At 46.3% G+C, this 20,032-nt stretch overlaps 1 protein-coding gene across 2 annotated transcripts in view; it reads left to right on the top strand.

Annotated features, from left to right (window-relative positions):
* Positions 1-5,588: 5,588 nt before the first annotated feature.
* Positions 5,589-20,032, top strand: part of Ubtd2 (ubiquitin domain containing 2) — a 29,354-nt gene continuing 14,910 nt past the window's right edge. The window contains exon 1 of one of the 2 annotated variants that reach the window (XM_042672346.1): positions 5,589-5,700. In XM_042672346.1, the coding sequence (XP_042528280.1) occupies positions 5,631-5,700 (70 nt within the window). In that variant the 5' untranslated portion in view covers positions 5,589-5,630. Of the gene's footprint in view, positions 5,701-17,776; positions 19,560-20,032 lie in introns of those variants that run through there. The other variant, XM_042672345.1, reaches the window with a different exon arrangement.

The following is a 20,032-nucleotide window of genomic DNA, read 5'->3' as shown; positions in this document are numbered from 1 at the left end:
AATTAGTAAGAAAAAAGTAGGTTAGAAAAAGTTGTGTTTACATAGCAAAAATGACCATTTTTAAAGATAATTCTGAATCTCTCTCTGGATTATAACAAGAGTATAGGCCTGTGCCTGTGGATCAAGCCTCCTTAAATCTCAGGAGGCTGAGACTGAAGAACCCTACTTTGAAGCCAGCACAGTCAGGGAAGTTTAAAACTCTTGTCTCCCACCACCAAAAAGCCAGAAGCGGAGCTATGGCTCAAGTGGTAGAGGCTTGAGCAAACAAGCTAAGAGACAGTAGCCAGATACTGGGTTCAAGTCCCAGTATTGGGGCACATACATGCACACACACAAATCATCTCTGGTAGCCTGAGGGTTTGTTGTTGTTGATGTTTTTTTCCTGGTCCTGGCCCTTAAACTCTGGGCCTGGGTGCTATCCCTACGCCTCTTTTTGCTCAAGACTAGTAGTCTACCTCTTGAGCCACACCACTACTTCAGGCCTTTTCTGATTAGTTTATTGAAGAGTCTCATGGACTTTCCTGCCCAGCTTGGCTTCGAACTGTGAGCCTCAGATCATAGCCTCTTTCTTGATTTGTAAGCTACCCGTGCCTGGCTAGCCTGGGTTTTTGAGCTCTTTGACTTTAATGACATTGAAGTCAGGCCTGAGTGTTGTTCTCAAGCTTTGTGCTGAAGATTAGCACTCTCCCACTTCTGGTTTTTGAGTGGTTAATTGGAGATAAGAGCCTCAAGGGGTCTTTCCTGCCTGGCCGGCTTCAAACCATGCTCCTCATAGGTGTGAGCCACAGGTGCCCAAATATGGTTTTTGTTTGTTTCCTGGTCCTGGGACTTGAACTCAGGGCCTGGGCACTCACTATCCCTAAGCCTCTTTGGCTGAAGGCTAGCTCTCCATCACTTGAGCCACTTTCTTTGGATTCTAGAATGTTTTTCCATCTGGATTTGACTGACATGTCCTGAGAATTACAATCAGAGCTTGCATTTCCAGTCAGAATATGACCCATGTGGGTCAGGTCATTCTCTGGAAATCTCACTCTCCTCCCTGGGGTCGAACTCTGGGCCTGGGCACTGTCCCTGAGCTCATTTTGTTCAAGGCTAGCACTGTACCGCTTAAGCCACAGCCCCACTTCCAGCTTTTTCGGTGAATAATTGCAGATAATAGTCTCACAGACTTTTCTGCATGGGGTACCTTTGAACTGTGATTCTCAGATCTCAGCTTCCTGAGTAGCTAGGGTTACAGGCATGAGCCACCGGTGCCTGACTCCCCTTTCCCATATGAAGGGGTTAATTTTCATTATTTGGTCAAAATATTGTCTATTTTTTCTTTTGTATAGTTACCATTCTTATAACTAACAATCTATGGAGTATTTTATGACAATATAAATACCTAGTTCCACATAAAGTTTCCTTCACATATGTGGTATTGATGGTTTTTGTGAAGCCAGTCTTTAGTAGTTGAAAATGATGTTTTCAGACTCCAATATTTATTCCATGTTTACCACTCAGCATTTTACTGGAAGCATTTTACTCCTCTTTCCTACTCACTTCTTTATGATCTGTATGGATTCTCTTTTTTTCCCAGTGATTTATAATAAATTATTGCCCTTAATTATTTTAACGCCCAAATTATCCTAGGTGTGGCCACTGGGAGCCACTTCAACCTGAGACCTGTGTCCTCAGAGCATATTGCTTTTTTTGGTTTTTGTTTTTAAAGGTATCCTTATTTTCTGGCCTAGCAGGATGTCCCAGGCTTAAGCTGTCCTTTCTGCAAGGAGTCCAGTGCCTCCAAGTGGTGAATGGCATCAGATACAAGCTCTGGATTTGCTTACCACTACTGTGCTTCTAGGCACATGTGCACATGTCTATGTACACACTCATTAAAAACATACACATGTGAATAGACACATGTGTACATGTATGTAAAGCAAGTTATACATGTTTTAGAAATCAATTTTGCAATAAACCTGTAATTACCATCTACTTCCACAGGATTCTTTTTTGCCTTCCTCAGTGTTTACTTTTTCTTCCTTTACGGTAGGAAATTTGGCTCCCAAATATCAACTTGTCAATTCATTTGCGTAATTTGATTAAGATAGTTTCTCAATTATTCCATTCATATCAGTACAAAAATAAAACATGATTAAAAATAATTCAGTATGTGTTTATAATTTGTTCTTCAAACCCTTAATCCTTAGCAAAACCTAGGACATATAATGTGTCTGCATAAGTTGCTTGAATGAATTCTTCAGTGTGGTTCTATATTCATTAAAAATGCTGGTAAGTCCTTTGAGTTTACACTCAACCTCAGGTAATTTGCTCTCCTCATTCTTGTTTATGTAATTCTATTTTTGGATGTATAGAATATTACCATACTTCCAAGAGAAAAAGAAAAAAATCACTCCTGTATTTATTCTACTCATTTCCCAGTGTCCCATGGGTTGCTGATAACCAACTTCACTATTTTCTCTGGTATTTTTTGCATTTTGTAGTAAAAATAGTCAGATGGCTATGTCATATTTACTTATTCATACACATACATTTAACCTAAAAGCATGTCATGTCTTGGAAAACCTCAGTGTCAGTTCGTGCCCTTGTTCTTTCACAGCTGCAGAATATTCATTATGGAAAGCATTAGACTTGGCTGGGCACTGGCTCACTCCTGAAATCCTAGCATACTCAGCAGGCTGAGATCTGAGGATGGCAGTTCAAAGCCAACCGGGACAAGAAAGTCTGTGAGAGTCTTATCTCCCATTAGCCACCAGGAAACCTGATGTGGAGCAATGGCTCAAAATGGTAGAATGCTAGCCTTGAGCAGAAAAGCTCAGGGACAGTGCCTAGGCCTTGAGTTCAAGCCCACAACCACCACCACCACCAACTACATATATATATATATATATATATATTTTTTTTTTTAAGAGATAAAAATTTTAAAGCACCTTTTTTTTTATTTTTTGGTCTGGTCACGGGGCCTGAACTCTGGGCCTGGGCGCTGTCCCTCAGCTCTTCAGCTCAAGGCTGGCGCTCTACCACTTGAGCCACAGCGCCACTTCCGGCTTTGTTCTTATGTGGTGCTGAGGAATGGAACCCAGGGCCTCAGCATGCAAGGCAAGCGCTCTACCACTGAGCACCTTCCCAGCCCCCTAAAGCACCTTATAGTAGATGATGTTAGAGATGAAATAAACAGGACAGTTGATAATCAAGAGTCCCAGTAAGGCTTGGAGCATTATTAGTGCAAGGAAGCTGGATTCCACAGAGGTAAGGTCCTACAGGAAAGGTTCCCGGGGGAGGCCGCGGCAGGGTGGCCCGGCTCACCGCGTGGGGCCCACCCTGCGCGCAGACTGGCGCAAGTCTGGCTTTCCGCAGTTTCCAGCGGAGTCGGGACAAAGCTATCTCCGCAGACCTTCAGCAGCTGGCTCCCTCAGGGAAGACCAGGCACAGCCCGGGGTGGCTCAGGCCCGAATCCTCGGCTCCGAGGACAGGGGTTCAAAGCCAGCCCCAGGAGACTCATCTCAGTTAAACGCCCGAAAGCGGGAGTGGAGTGAGGCGCCCAGGCCGGGTCAGGCGCACCTCGCGTGCGTGGGCTCCCCGCGCTCCCGGACGCCCAGGGCCTCCCGCAGGACGCGGCCCTGGTGATCACCACAGGAGGAGGCCCGGCGCTCGGACCGGACGCCTGCGGGGGCCCGGCTCCCAGACCCGCTGTTACCCACGCGCTGGGAGGCCCGGATGTTCCGTCACCGCGGGCACCCGAGGGCTTCAGCGGGCGGGAAAGGCCCAGCCCCAGCCCCGGCTGAGGAGGAGCGGGGTGTTCACACACACGGTTCACACACACGGGGTTCACACACGGGGTGCTCACACACACGGGGTGTTCACACACGGGGTGCTCACACACACGGTTCACACACACGGGGTTCACACACGGGGTTCACACACGGGGTGTTCACACACACGGGGTTCACACACGGGGTGTTCACACACGGGGTGCTCACACACACGGTTCACACACACGGGGTTCACACACGGGGTGCTCACACACACGGGGTTCACACACACGGTTCACACACACGGGGTTCACACACGGGGTGCTCACACACACGAGGTGTTCACACACGGGGTGCTCACACACACGAGGTGTTCACACACGGGGTGCTCACACACACGGTTCACACACACGGGTTCACACACGGGGTTCACACACGGGGTGTTCACACACGGGGTGTTCACACACGGGGTTCACACACACGGGGTGTTCACACACACGGGGTGTTCACACACGGGGTGTTCACACACGGGGTGCTCACACACACGGTTCACACACACGGGGTTCACACACACGGGGTGTTCACACACACGGTTCACACACACAGGGTTCACACACACGGGGTGTTCACACACATGGGGTGTTCACACACATGGGGTGTTCACACACATGGGGGGTTCACACACGGGGTTCACACACGGGGTGCGCACACACACACACGGGGTTCACACACGGGGTTCACACACACGGGGTGGTCACACACGGTTCACACACACGGGGTTCACACACATGGGGTGTTCACACGCACGGGGTGTTCACACACAGGGTTCACACACGGGGTTCACACACACGGGTGCTCACACACGGGGTGCTCACACACACGGGGTGCTCACACACAGGGTGGTCACACACACGGGGTGCTCACACACGGGGTGGTCACACACAGGGTGGTCACACACACGGGGCTCACACACGGGGTGGTCACACACAGGGTGGTCACACACGGGGTGGTCACACACACGGGGTGGTCACACACACGGGTGCTCACACACAGGGTGGTCACACACGGGGTGCTCACACAGGGTGGTCACACACAGGGTGGTCACACACAGGGTGCTCACACACACGGGGCTCACACACGGGGTGTTCACACACGGGCTCCTAAGCTCGGCCCGCCAGGCCGCAGCCCGGGCCCCGGGGCTCTAGGGTCCCGCGGTCAACGGCGGAGGGGGAGGGCCGCGGCGGGACCCCGGGCCGCGGCGGGACCCCCGGGCCGCGGCGGGACCCCGGGCCGCGGCGGGACCCCGGGCCGCGGCGGGACCCCGGGCCGGGCGCGGCCTCTGGGGGCCTCGGGAAGCCTCGGCCTCCTTTCCCCGCCCCCCTCCCCTCACGCGCTCCCTCTGCGCGCACCGCCCTCCCCGCCCCGCCCCTCAACGCGCGGCCAATCAGAGCGCGCCCTGCGGCGGCCCCGCCCCTCCGCGGCGGTTCCGGCCGGGCGGGCGGCGGAGGCCAGGCCGCGCGGCGCGGAGGGCGGTGCCGCGGGCGGGGGGCCGACGCGGGCCGACGGGGCCTGGGGAGCCGGCGGCGCTGGGCTCGCCTGGACGCGGGCGCGCTGGGCCGTGAGGGGCGAGGTGGGCGCCGCGGCCCGCCCGGCATGGGCCGGCCGGGGCCCGGGCAGGCCGAGGCCGAGGCGAGGGCGGCGCGCGGGCCCGGCCTGCCGGGCGGGCGGCCGGCGGGCTGAGGCCGCGACGGGCGCGGAGGAAGGGGCCGGCCCAGGCGGGGGCGGGCCGGGACGCGGCGGGGCGGGGCGGGCGGCGCGGCGGCGGCGGCGGCGGCGGCGGCGGCCGGGAGCGCCGGGCGGACGCGGCGCGGCCCCATGGGCGGGTGCGTGGGCGCGCAGCACGACTCCTCGGGCAGCCTGCACGAGACGGCCGAGGGCGCCGGAGGTAGGTGACGCCGCGCCGGGGCCATTGTTCGCGCCGCCCGCGCCCGCGCGCCCCGCCTCCGCCGCTCCGGCGCCGCGCGGAACAAAGTCCTGCGCGGGCCGCGGCCCCGCGAGCGCCGCCCGCCGGCGCGGGACCCTCGGAGGGGCGGCGCGGCGCGGCGGGGGCCGGGCGGGCGGCGCCGGCTCGGGTGACAGCGGCCCGGCCGGGCCCGGCGCCCACGGGGCGGGCGGCCCGAGGGGTCCGGCCCGGACGCCGGTGTCGGCCGCGGCGCCGCGGGGGGCTCGGACGGGTGAGCGGCCCCGGCGAGCGGGCCGTCGGGCCGTGCCTGGAGGCCGCTTCCGGAGCTGCCGGCCGCCGCGGGGAGCGGGGCCCGGCGTGGGGCCGGCCGCGGCCCGGCTGGTGGAAGCCCCCGGTTGCCCGGGCCGCTTGGCCTGGCCGGGGGTTAGCGCGCCCGGGGCGGAGGGCCGTGCCCCGCGGAGGACGGTGCTGCGGGGCGCCCGGCCCGGACGCTGCGCCCGAACTTGTCCGCGCCCCGAGCCGCGGCGGGCGGCGTCTCCGGCGGGGGCGCTTCACCGGAGATGGGTTTCGCAGCCTCTTCTGCCCGGCTGGCCTTGAACGCGACCTCAGCGCGGCCACCGCACGCCCGGGACCCACACCGAGCCCCGTGCCCGGGGAGAGGCTCCCCGGCTGGGAAGGTGTGGTCAGCAGTGGCGGGGCCGACGGGACGCACCGCGCGGACCTCCTTTTCGTTTGTTTCCTTCTCTCCCGTCCAGTCCGGGGCTTGAACTCGGCCTGGGCACTGAACGGGGCCCGCGCTCCACCCCTGCCCGCCTCCCCAGCCCCGGGGCGGTCCAGGCCCTGCCCGGCCTCCGGCGACACGGACAGCGCCGACAGCCCGCCTTATTTAAAACTACTGAAGAAGGACCCTTTGGGTCATTTGGTATACGTTTTATATACCTTTACTTCTTCAGCTCCAAGTATCTTGTTTGTTTGCGGATCTCTGTATTGGGTGGATTCCTTTTCTAAAGGGATCCAGGAAATTTTTGCAAGAGATCATGAAATACTGGAATTGGACTAATTTACATAACATTTGTGTTTTCATTTTGGAATTGTTTGTATTATCATCCTCTAGCCTACTTTGCCTATAAATCAGATTTGAAGTTCAGCTACTTAGGCTGTTTCTCTTATGCCTTATTTTTATCGGCAAAGGTATATCAAAAGGAGTTACGTAAGATCATTTAATATGTGCCAGACTTTCATACCCGAGAAATTCCCATTGTGTTGACATTTTTAGAAATATTCTCTATGGTTATCTGCTCTGTTATGATAACATTGTGATACCGGGACTTCTAGACAAGGCCGTAGTTATGGCATTGTAAAGAATTAAATCCCTTATTACTTTTTAAGAAATATGTGGGGAAGAATTAGTCAAAGATAGCCAGTGTGCTTATTTTCTTAGGTCATCTCTGTGATGAAAGTAGTGGTGTACAAAGTTCTGACTTTGTGAGTGGATCATTTTTGATATCCCAGGAGAACTGACCCTGTTAGTTGGCCTCAGGTGTCCAGGAGGATAACCCAGTGCTGGACATTCATTGCTTTACTCTTTTATTTCAAAATGTCTTGGGCACATCACAAGGTTCTTTTAGATTCCCATTTTAGCAGCCTTACAGACACCTACTCACCTACTCAATGATTAACAATAGTTTCTGAATCATAACATCTACCATTTACCTGGTATCTGTTATGTAACAGGTCCTGAGAGAAGGGATTCTTTGATTGAGTCCGCAACGACCCTGTGAGGTATATAATATCGTTCTCTATTATAGAAGAGGAGAGTGAAATTAAATAACTTATTCAACATCATGTATGTTTGTATATATGGCAACCAGAATTAAATGAAGGTTGTGATGGAGTCACTAGCTAACCAGCTTGCTTGCTTTTCTTCCTTCTCCTTTCTTCCATCCCTCCCTCTTGTTCTTATTTCTTTCATTTTTTAAAAAATTATGGTAAAGCACATAAGCTTTCTGTTGTAACTTTTTTCTGAGGGTGAGAAAATACTGGAGATTGAACTCTGGCATCCTTCCTGCCACTTGATCTACACATTCAGCCTTTTTTTTTTTTTGGACATAAGGCCTTGCTAATTTTTCTCCTTGTTGCATTAATATACTAAAAGATCACGTACCACCCATCTATCCATTTTAACCACTTTCAACTGCACAGTTCACTAACATTGATTATATTCATAATTTTATAAAACCTTTTCCACCTTATCCAAAGTTTTCTTCACTCCAAACAGAAATTGTGGCTCTCTTAATCAATGGGGCTTCTCAGTCTCTAGTCTTGGTTAGTCTCTTGTACGCTATGGATTGGCCAGTTGTAGGTGTTACACATGCGTGAAATTGAACCATGTCTGTCATATCAGTGGGTTTATTTCACTTAGCATAGTGTCTGTAAGGTTCATCCTTTTTATGGTCAATAAATATGCCATGGTGTAAAATGGTGGACTTTGGCATACAAGTTTCTTTTCAAATTCTTTTACCTACATACTAAGGAATATAATTGTTGGGGCATATGATAATTGTGTTTTCCCTTTGCTTTTGGTTGTGGGGATTGAACTCAGGGCCTGGGGGCTGCCCTTGAGCTTATGTGCTTAAGTGTTCTACCACTTTGAGCCACAGTTTTCTGGTGGTAAATTGGAGAATGAGGATCCATGGATTTCACTTCCCACACTGGCTTTGAACGGCAGTCTTCAGATCTCAGCCTCCTGAGTAGCTAGGATAATAGATGATATGAGCCACCAGTACCCAGTTTGTTACTTAATCTTTTGCTACTCAGGTGTTTTGCTCGTGTTTAGTGGAATGTTTGAATTGGTGGGGAGGAGCGCCTGAGTTCAAACCCCAGTACCATTAGAAAAAGCACATCTCTAAGAAAAAAAATAGTTCTTTTCTATAATCACTGTATCATTGTCCTTCCTGAGATTAACTGGCGTTAATATTCTCTGAGGTGTAGTCCATAATCAGAAATCCTCAACTTTCCCCAAATGTCTTTTTTAGCATTTTTTCCAAAATTGAGTTTTGTCAGTAATTAGGCTTTGCATTTATCTCCACTCTTTTTAACTCTAGGATTCTTTCTCCCTTTTTCCCCTTATGACATTGTGTTTTTGGTGTCTTAGATGCCACAATCTGGATTTGGCTGAATGTTGCCCAGTAATTAAATTTTCCATATGTACTTGTAGCTTCTGCATTTTTTCCTACATTGGAATTTGGTAGATTTAACAGATGATAGATTCCCAGGGTATAGATCTATAAACTCCTCTTTCTTTGGCTCTTTTCTAACATTGAGGCAATCTTTAATTTACTAACAAAGTCTGAGCCTTTTTCTCATTGCATTTATCATTCTTTCTTTTGTGTATTAGTTATCTTGGAATGTGAACTGCGTTGAGTAGACTTCAAGTTTCACCTAATACTTTACCTTCAATTACATTTATGTGAATCACATTTCTGATTTTATTGTAGAAAATATTGGGAGAGAAAGCCTTAACTTGATTCTAGAACAGGATCTTTTAAAAATAGTACTGCGGGCTAGGAAGGTGGCTCAGTGGTAGTGTGCCTGCCTAGTGTGTTTTATGAAACCCTGGATTTGATTCCTCAGTACCACATACACAGAAAAAGCTGGAAGTGGTGCTGTGGCTCAAGTGGTAGAGTACTAGCCTTGAGCACAAACAGGCTCAACCCAAGCCCAGGCCCTGAGTTCAAGCACAGGGCTGGCGAAAAAACAAAACAAAAACAAAACCCAACTACGTCATAGTGTTAGGACATGTATTTTTAGGGAACGTGGCTCATCTGTCTTGTGATGATGGCATACATTGAGAACGTTCATCTGAACTGTGACATGTACGTGGCTGTTCTGTGTGTTCACTTGTCCCAAGTGGATATAAATGTGTTCATATCAACAAAGAGTATTGTATAAACTAGTTTTTCCAAATAATAACATGCTTTCAGAAAGTTTCCTAAGTTTTCTATATTCATAAAGATTGCAGAAGAATCTTCATTCCAATATCTCTACACTTGGACTTGGAGTACGAGCTGATATATTTCATGATGGGGTCATTGTGTTTGAAATCTAGCACTTGTAGATTTTTTTTTTTTTTAAGTTGCTGGTCATGGGGCTTCAACTCAGAGCCTGAGCACTTATGCCTGAGCTTTTGTGCTCAAGGCTAGCACTCCATCACTTGAACTACAGTTCCACTTCTGGCTTTCTTAGTGCTTAGCTGGAGGTAAGAGTCTCAGGGACTTTCCTATCCAACCTGGCTTCAAACCATCATCCTCAGATAACAGCCTCTTGAGTAGTTAGATAGGACTACAAGTGAGCAGGTCTTAAAAATAACATGCGTTTTAGAAAGTAGTCTGGAATCATTTTTAATTTATAAAACTCGGAAGCAGGCTTTGATTATCTTAATGCTCTTTGGAGCCAATTTGAACAAAATTGTGTCACAAGATCCTTGGAAAAGTCTTAATACAAAGTATCAGTTCTCTACTCTTGAGTTTAAGTATACTGTATTGGGCATTCTGTTCGGTTTTTGAAATTGCCTAGAATTACTGAAGAAAAAAAAAACATAAATAGGGGCTAGGAATGTGGTTTACTGGTAGAGTGCTTGCCTAGCATGCATGAAGCCCTGGGTTCCATTCCTCAGTACCACATAAACAAAAAGGCATAAGTGGAGCTCTGGCTCAAGTGGTAAAGAGCTATCCTTGAGCAAATGAAGCTCAGGGACAGTGCCCAGCCCTTGAGTTCAAGCCCAGGACTGGCAAAAAGAAAAACAAAAAATAGCATAAATAAGAAGCATATATAAAATTACTTACAATGGTTATTAGTTTGTGTGTGTATGCCAGTCCTGGGGTTTGAACTCAGGGCCTGGGCACTGTTCCTGAGCTTTTGTGCTCAAAGCTCATGCTCCACCAGTTTGAGCCACAGTGCCACTTCCAGCCTTTTGGTAGTTAATTAGAGATAAGAGATGGACTTTTCTGCCTAGGCTGGCTTTGAACCACGAACCTCAGATGTCAGCCTCCTGAGTAGCTAGGATTACAGGTGTGAGCCACCAGCACCCAGCTAGGCTAATTAATTTTAGAACAAATAAAGGAAAGGTAAAACATTAACAATAGATCAGTTAAAGTGGTCACTGTGTTTATACATGCCAATAAATATAGTCTGGGCATAGATTCTGGAGTCCTTTTCTCTATCCTTTCTCTGTCCCTTACTCCCACTTCATTTTTGCCAGAAATTGTGTCCAAGGATAAGCAACAAGCCCTCCCTCTTTGTCTTCCAGATCAGCTTTGGTTTCATAATCTGTGTAAGTGAGGTGGTTCCATTATTATTTTTTAGTGTAAAGATACTGTACAGAGGGGTTTCAGTTACATGAGTAAGGTAATGAGTACACTTCTTATCGAGTATTGTTACCTCCTCCTTTGTTTTTCCCCTATCATCCCTGCCCTCCCCACCTCCCCTACTCCTCCCTCCCCCACCCTCCACCCTGAAATTGTAAAGTTCGTTTTCAACATAGTGTCTTGTACATCTCATTGTTACCATGGGTAAGCCTTCAACATAGTGTCTTGTACATCTCATTGTTACAATGGGTAAACCTGTATCCTTATTTCAGCATTTTATTTCCCTTCCCTTCTCCAAATTAGAAAAATGTATAAATAACATGCAGGGCACTGGAATCAAATACAATGAAAACAGGGGTTATACCATGGGGGAAAAACATACAAAAGAAACAAAAAAATCATATAGTACATTATAAATACATTATTTATGGTGTGAGCCTTACCTTTTAGTTCATTTGAAGCTCAACTGTTCTACTCTGCCTCTTACCTCTTAACTTGACTTCCTCTCTTAGGCATAAAATATTCTTTTCTTTCCCTAGAATTGAGGCAGACTTGTATTAGGGTTAACTTTAGGAAATTCAGACAGGAAGTACTTCCTAGAAAGGCCCCAGATAGGTAAGGATTGTCTGGGTGTTATCAAAGAGGAGGTAAGGGGGGAGGCTGTTGTTTGTGAAAGCCACCTGCCTGCATAACTGAAAAGTACAAAAGCAAAGGAAATATGTAATAGGGTAGAGTAGAGTCAGAGTAACTGTTAGAAGGACCTGGTGTCTGCTGTTTCTCCTGAAACCTGTTTTTATGAAGACTGGGTTAGGTTGAAATGAACCAGAAGGGGTGCCAGTGGGAGTCTCAGCATCTAGTCAGAAAGCATAGTTTTTTTCCATTCCAAGATCTTTGCTCCGTTCCCTTGGAATGTAAATGGTAATGATGCTGATTATTACACTTCTTAAAAATAGCATGACCTCACAATGCATTTTTAAATTACTTTTAAGAAATAATTTCCTATCTTCCCTTAGCATACTGTAAACTCCGTGAGGCTGGGAACTTGTCTGCTTTTTTTTTTTTTTAAACTATTTCTTAGTACTCTGCATGGTTGCTGATATACTTATAACAAATAGTTGCTGATTGAATAATATGTAATAAATAGCTGAATTTTGTTATGTGGGGGATGAAAATTTCATTTGGTTTCTGAACTTATTACTAATTAGTTCCTTAGATGTACAAAAGTTCACCATCTTTTAGGTATTCTCCTCACTGTGATTTAATCTGCGATAGATTTTTCTTTCCCAGGCAGTGACCTCATTTGCTTGGTAAGGTCTCTACTTAATTTTGTTTTTTAATATTGTGTTATTCTGTCACCTTTAGCAAACTTAGTGTTGATTTGACTTATTTGGATTTGAACAGAAAGTTAATTAGTAGCCTAGCTAGCCAGTGAAGTTTTGTTACCTTCCCCTTCACCTGAATCTCTACTTACATTGGGAAGTAGAAATTCAGATTTTATTTGGTTATTTAGGAAAGAAAGTTCAGGTTTTATATATACCTTGTACTGACTACTCTGAAGTAGCAATAAGAAAAGGACACCTTTAAGAACTCCTTGAATTTAGGGCCAGATGTGAAGGCATGTATGTGTAATCTCAGCACTTGGGAGGCTAATGTAGGAGGACTGACCTGGTCCTCCACCCTCTAAAAGATGTGGTCTGTGAGAGAGAGGGAATGTCTGCGTGTGTGTGTGAGAAAGAGAGAGGCAGGGGGAGGGATGTATTTGTGTGTGAGAGAGGAGAATGTATTTTAAGCAGACATTTTGATGGGCATTGGAGGAAGATAAGAATTAGGGGGAAATTATCTGTTGGAACTGGTCTCTTTTTTTTTTTTTTTAAACCTTTTTCACCTGCAGGGACAGAACAATCTGACTTGTAACATTTGTATGGTTCTGGGAATTGAACCCAGGGCCTCATGGTAGGCAAGCATTCTATGAATGAACTACATAAAAATTATTTAGAGCGTCCAGTGCTGGTGGCTCACGCCTGTAAGGCTAAGATCTGAGGATCACAATTCAAAGCCAGCCTGGGCAAGAAAGTCCATGAGACTTATCTCCAATTACCCACCAGAAAACTGGAAGTGGTGCTGTGGCTCAAAGTGGTAGAGCACTAGCCTGAGTAAAAAGAGCTCGAGACAGTGCCCAGGCTCTGAGTTCAAGCCCCTCAACCAACAGGAAAAAAAAAGAAAGAAAAAGTATTTTAGAGCCTTGTTTTAGGCAGGTTTTTTCCCTTCATACTGGAGTTTGAACTCAGGGTCTTATGCTAGCTCCGCTTGTATTCTGTCACTTGAGCATGTGTTTAAACCAGCTTTTTGCTGGTTATTTTGGAGATAGTACCGCTTGGACTTTAAACCAGGATCCTCCAGACCTCAGCCTCCTAATTAGCAACTATTAAAGCGTGAGACACTGGCACCCCACTTAGCTGGAAGTATAAGTACAACTTTAAACAACATAATACATAGTTTAAAGCTTTATAGCATAGGTGGAGCACTTAAAATGTGTTTGTTTGTTTGTTTGTTGTCAGTTGTGGGGCTTGAATCCAGGGCCTGGATGCTGGCCTGAGCTCTTTTGATCAAGGCCAGCACCCTACCCCTTGAGCCACAGCGCCACCTCTGATTTTTTGTGGTTAATTGGAGATGAGTCTCTTGGGGACTTTTCTGCCTGGGCTGGCTTTTTTTTTTTTTTTTTTGGTCCAGTCATGGGGCCTGAACTCTGGGCCTGGGCACTGTCCCTCAGCTCTTCAGCTCAAGGCTAGCGCTCTACCACTTGAGCCACAGCACCACTTCCGGCTTTTTTCTTTTTGCTTATGTGGTGCTGGGGAATTGAACCCAGGGCCTCATGCATGCAAGGCAAGAGCTCTACCACTGAGCCACCTTCCCAGCCCTGGGCTGGCTTTTTTTTTTTTTTTTTTTTTTATTCTTACAAGTACTCTTTAAGGAAGAGTTGATGTTAGTATCTCCATTTTACAGAGGAGGAAACAAGAATAAAGTTTAGATTTGAACAAGAAATAAGAGTAGCTCAGATTGTAGGCTCTGTCTTCTTTCATAATTAATTTGCTTCACAGATGGTAAGAGTTTTTGATTGACTTTTTTCTTTTCTGGCAGCAGAAGTATGTTTTCCTTTGTTGCCGTAAACAGGCTTGAGTTGAAGCTAGCAAGATGTAGGTTTTAAGGACTCTTTGCTCATCCTCTTACAGTGGAAATGAAAGTAGTAAAAAATGAGATGGGTAATTGTCTTTAATATTAACAAATTTCATCGTATCTCATAACAAAAATTTGAACTAATAATTAATGGGATCAACTAGGAAAAAGAATGCTCTCATCATCTTCTGTGCCTGTTTATTCAGTTATTTTTCTCATTGTTGCCTCTTCTTCAGACTATATGCTTGCAGTTTAAAACTTTTCAGATGTGTCTTGAACACAGCTGTTCAACTGTATGTGGGGAGGAGAGGAATAAGTTTGTTTGAGATAATTAAGGAGCAAACAAGAAAGACTTTTTTTAACCTAAAGAATACTTGATAAAGTTTTTGTAGGGGTCTGGGAAGGTAGCTCAGTGGTAGAGCACTTGCCTTGCATGAATGAGGCCCTGGGTTCGATTCCTTAGCAACACATAAAGCAGAAAAAGCTGGAAGTGGAGCTGTGGCTCTAATGGTAGAGCGCTAGCCTTGAGCTGAAAAGCTGAGGGACAGGGCCCAGGCCCAAAGTTCAGGCTCCACGACTGGCAAAAAAAAAAAAAACTCAAAAAGCAAAAAAACAAGTTTTTGTAGGGATTTTTTAAGTACAAATGCTTGAACTCTTGACTTTTGAGTTATTCCTCTAGCTCTTTTGCTTTATTTATTTTTATTTTGTTTTTTGCGAGTCCTGGAAGTGCAAACTGAGGGCCTACGTGCCATCCCTGAGCTTCTTTTGCGCTCAAGGATAGCACTCTACCACTTGAGGCACAGTTCCGCTTCCAGCCTTTTTGGCAGTCTGTTGGAGATAAGTGTCTTAAAGAAGCTGGGCAGTGATGGCTCATGCCTGTAATCCTAGTTACTCAAGAGGCTGATAACTGAGGATCAGTTCTGAAGCTAGCCTGGGTAGAAAAAGTCTATGAGACTCTTGTCTCTACTGAACTACCAAAAGAAGCCAGAGGTGGGACTATGGCTCAAGTGGTAAAGCGCTAGCCTTCAGCAAAAAAAGAAGCTCAGGGACAGTGCCCAGGCTGTGAGTTCAAGCCCAGGACTGGCCACAAAAAAAAAAGGTGATAGGCTGCCATTTCATAAATCAGGTAATGAGTACATTTCTTTTTGCTTTTACTCTTTACAAATTTTTTTAATTCAATTTTTCTCAATGGGGGTATACTGAGTTTTTTTTTCATTTTTCTTTTTTTGGGGGGAGGGTCAGTACTAAGGATTGAAGTCAGGGTCCTGCACTCTTGCTTTGCTCAAGACTGCTGCTTTACCATTTCCACTTCTGTCTCTGCTGCTTTACCATTTCCACTTCTGTCTCTTTGCCACTTAATTGGGGATAAGAACCTGGAGCATTTGCTCTAGCTATCTTCAAACCAAGATCCTTAGATCTTTGCCTCCTGAATAGCTAGGATTATAGTTGTGAACCACTGCTCTTGCCTAACTTCTTAAAACTCTAACGATGTCTTTTTCCAGTGTGCTTTGTGCTTCCAACATCTGGATCATCTCAGGGATTCTCATTTGTTTACCATCTTTTCCCTTGAAAATTGGTCACATGTCTCTGGTTCTTCATGTTCTGAGCAATATTGGGTTCATGCCTGTACAACTTGAACTTTTTTACAAGTTATGAAGAACCTTTAAAAGTTTAACCTTTAAAATACTGGAATTTTTTTTTTTTTTTTGGTCAGTCATGGGGCCTGAACTCTGGGCCTGGGTGCTGTCCCTCAGCATTTCTGCTCAAGGCGAGCGCTCTACCACTTGAGCCACAGTGCCACTTCTGCCTATGTGGTGCTGAGGAATCGAACCCAGGGCCTTAGGCATGCAGAGAAAGCACTCTACTACCGAGCCACCCCTTCCAAGCCCAAAGACTGGAACTTTTTTAAACCTTCTGAAGAATACTTCAGGTTTGGTTTGGTTTAGTTTGGTTTGACCTGGTTAGGTTCAGACAGCATATTCGCTCTTTGATTTTGTCTTTTGTGATTCTAATGCCAGTTAACTTTTGAAAGTCTTTGTTAGCCTTCATGCTAGCACCAGTCAGGAAACTGTAGGAGTTCAGTGGTGCTTTTGATCAGAGTGTATTTCCAAAGCCATTGTTGAATGGCTTTCGCACCATACTCTGCACATGCAGGTCAGGTAAACCTGGAGCTTGACTGGGTTCAATTGCAGAGTTTTATTCTCCAGTTTTTTCTACTCTTCAGTTTCCCACTGTGTTCTTTGTTCCAAAGAGCCTCTTCCCTTTGCCTTATGACTGGAAAGAGTGCTCAGAGTTGTTGCCAGTGCTGCCACCCAGTTCCTGTAACTAACGCTGCCTTGGGGTAATGTGGGGACCATGACAAAAATGGAGAGAGAAAACCCTGCATTCTTCATTTTGCAGTACTCAGAACATTGAGTTTGTGACCATTTCACTATTACTATTGGTAGATTTCAAAAACTAAAAAAGAGATTTCCCTTTTTTGAGAGCTCCTTTTTGCTGTTGTGGCCCAAAAGAACCCTTGTCAGTTCATCTAGTATATTTTGTTACATGTTTCCATACTTGAGCTGCTCTCAGATCTAATCTGAGAGAAAAAGGAAAAACATGAAGCTCACCCCAGTAAGGAATGTTTTTCAAATTTAGGCTTCTCCCCATCTGCCTACTATTTTGAGCTTTTGGAACTTCAGTTGCTTTTTGTATTTTTTGTCCTAAATGTTTGCTATAGCTGTGAGGGAGATTTACTCCAGTGGACTTAGCAATATTTTGGCCTGTGCCAAATGTCCAAGAATATTTCAACACTAATGTGGGAAGAAAGAAAAAACTTCTTGCAATAAGAATTGATTTATTGAGTGAAATGTAGCAGTCTTTTAGAATGTTGTTGCTGACTTATGTTCTCTGTTCCAAGTAAGCACCGGTCCATTGATGAGGATTTTCCTGTATCTCCTTTCTGTTGTGAAGCTCTAACGGTTGATAGGTTTCACTGCTTAATAAGGGACATGAGAATATGCAGAAAGGTTAGGGATAAGCTTGAAAGTTTGTGCATGTGTGTATGTGTGTGCATATGTACGCACACATGCACTTGCTCTCTAGAAATTGAAATTTAAACAATATAGGCCTATGGAAACTTAGGATTCACCTTTCAAATCAAGGAGACTTAGCTGTGGTCTCCAACTCATCTTAAAGGTCTTCCCCCCCCCACCCCCCCACCGTGTTATACTGGCTTGAACTCTGGCCTCACATTCTGAGCTATTTCTGCTTACAGCCAATGTTTACCAGTTGAATCATGCCTCCACTTGTAGTTTCTGAATTTTTGTTTTGTCTTTTTGATTAAGAGTCTTGAGGATTTGTCTGCCCTGTCTGGCTTCGAACTGTGATCTTCATATCTCAGCCTCCTGAGTAGTTGGCAGTCTGTCACTTGAGCCCTAGCTCCACTTCTGGCTTTTTGATAGTTAATTAGAGATAAGATAGTAATTGGGGCTGACTTTGAGCCTCAGTCCTTAGATCTCAGCATCCTGAGTAGGAAAGGATTACCTACAGTGTGAGTCATTGGTGTCTGACTTCTACCTTCATGTCTTTTTTTTTCACATAAGCATTCAAGAGGAACCAAGCAGTTTCTCTGACAAGTTGCTGCAGCCCGTAAATATGTCACTTTTTATCAACATAATCTTTTCAGCTAATGAATTTTATCGCTCACAGCTCTACCTTTCACGGAACACCAAAACATAAACAGTTCAGCCAGGTTCTTTGCCACTGTATTCCTTTCCTCCATTACCTCATCAGAATGGTCTTCATTCGTGTTTCTAACAATATTCTTTTTACAGTGATTTCTGTATTCTGTAAGAAGATAGGGGCTTTCTTTCCAACTTTACTCTTCCTTAAGAGAACACAGCAGAACTCTGCTGTAGCTTGGATCTTGAGAGTGTCCCACAGAGTCTTTTGTGATTTTTCTTGGGGGGTGGAGGGAGATAGGGAAGGGTGGAGCCTTTAAGTGGGAAGGTCTAGTGAGAAATCTTAAGGGTGTTCAGGGCCTGGTGTTGAAAGGGATAATGGGACCCAGGCCCACACATTCCCTCTTTATCCAGATATAACCAGTTTGCTCTATCAGGCCCTCCCACTATGAGGTACTGCTTACTCTGGCCCAAATTACCAGGGCCAGTAAATCACAGGTTGAAGCCTTCAAAATTGTGAGCCAAAAAAAGACCTTTTCACTGTTGGATGGGTGATTGCTCCCTCATTTTCCCAGCCTGTACCCATTATGTAGTCACTTCCACCTTTCTTGGTATTTGTTATATCAGTACCCTACTACTTGGTACCAGTATTCACTTTTGTAAGATCAGGTTGCTGTAATAGAATATTGCAGACTGGATGACAGAAACTTAATTCTCACGATTCTGAAAGCTGTTGTGTCCTAATACCAAGGGGAGAGCTGGTTTGATGTCCATAGAGAGCCCTTTTTGAGTACTCCTGACTGTTTTCTCTGTGTGTCCTCACATGGGTAAGATCATTTTTTTTCTCCTGTCTCCTTATATAAGGGCACTAAATTTTACTTACAATGGAGTAGTGGCTAGGTTGTGTATTATTTTCTTTACCAGATTAGAGAGGTGTGGCTTAGTCGTCAAACATTCTGTTTGAATCCTCAGAACACTACTGTAACTATGAGCTTTTACTTGTGGCAATCCCTAAAAGAATACCAGTCCCCACTTCTTTAGATGAATGTAGAAGCAGTGGTGTATCCAGACAGGCCTAGGTGAACCAGAATGGTAACGGGAAGGAGATAGTGTGGCTTATACTGATACCCCAGGTGTGGGTTGTGGGGAAGAAGGGGTGGCAGCTCTGAGCTTAACACAAAGTGGAGTTAGAGGAGGTAACAGGTGGAGGGGAAAGAGACGTGAGAATTGAACAGGTAGACACATAAGAACACAAAGACAGAGTGATGTTGGGCTTTCTGTTACCAGATAAAAGTATAGGTAGCAAAGATTAGGAACGGGGGAAATAGAAGAAAACAAGAAAAAAGAGAAGGAAAGTATACATGGGGAAGGGCAGTAGGAAAGGGAAGGAAGTGTGAAGGAAGATTGAATACTGTCATGACTCAGATATGACTGCAGAGAAGAGGAAGGGAGGGCAAAGAAGAACTACAAGGAGAAGGAGAGGGAGAGCACAAAATTAAGCATGCTGTAGACATATGAATAGGAAGTCCAAGGCAACTTTGCATGAAACTAAAGCTGGTTTTTTTCAGCTGTTGGCCTCAGCTGGCACTCGCATTCTTCCAAGAGGAGTCTGGAATCTCTGCTTCCTGTGTGCCAGGTGCGTTGAGCAGCTGCCTCTGGCATGCCAGCTCCCAAAACAGCCAGTGCTAAGTTGAACTGCTCTGTGATCACTTTTCCTCTATTTGAACACCTCTTGCGACCGACTTACACCCAAACTCCATGACAAAGTTGTTCAGAGACTCCTTGAGCATGATTGTTCTTTTTCTCAGGCTCCAAGGTCGTGGAGTTGCTGTGGAATGCCTTCAACCATCAAGGATAGCCCTTCCACACTAGACTACTTGCTGGCTCACAGATGCTTGTACTGGAATGAAGGCTGGAGGATGTGTGGGCTTTTCCTGCAGCTAGTTTTACAGTTTGTTGCCAGGGTTCTGTGCTTCCTTGTAATGGAGTCTTCAGCTTCCCCTCCCTCGGGAGCTGGGGCTGGCCTTGGGACTCCTCACTACTTCTCTTCTTTTGCTTGTTTTCTCTGATTTTCTGCCTCCCACCACCTCCTTTGTGGTTCCTGGTTCT

Source organism: Dipodomys spectabilis, unplaced genomic scaffold (assembly GCF_019054845.1).
Source record: "Dipodomys spectabilis isolate Male_0828 unplaced genomic scaffold, ASM1905484v1 ptg000699l, whole genome shotgun sequence".
Taxonomy (NCBI): Eukaryota; Metazoa; Chordata; class Mammalia; order Rodentia; family Heteromyidae; genus Dipodomys; species Dipodomys spectabilis.
Note: the sequence above shows the minus strand (reverse complement) of the source record. Positions and strands in the feature narration are given on the sequence as shown.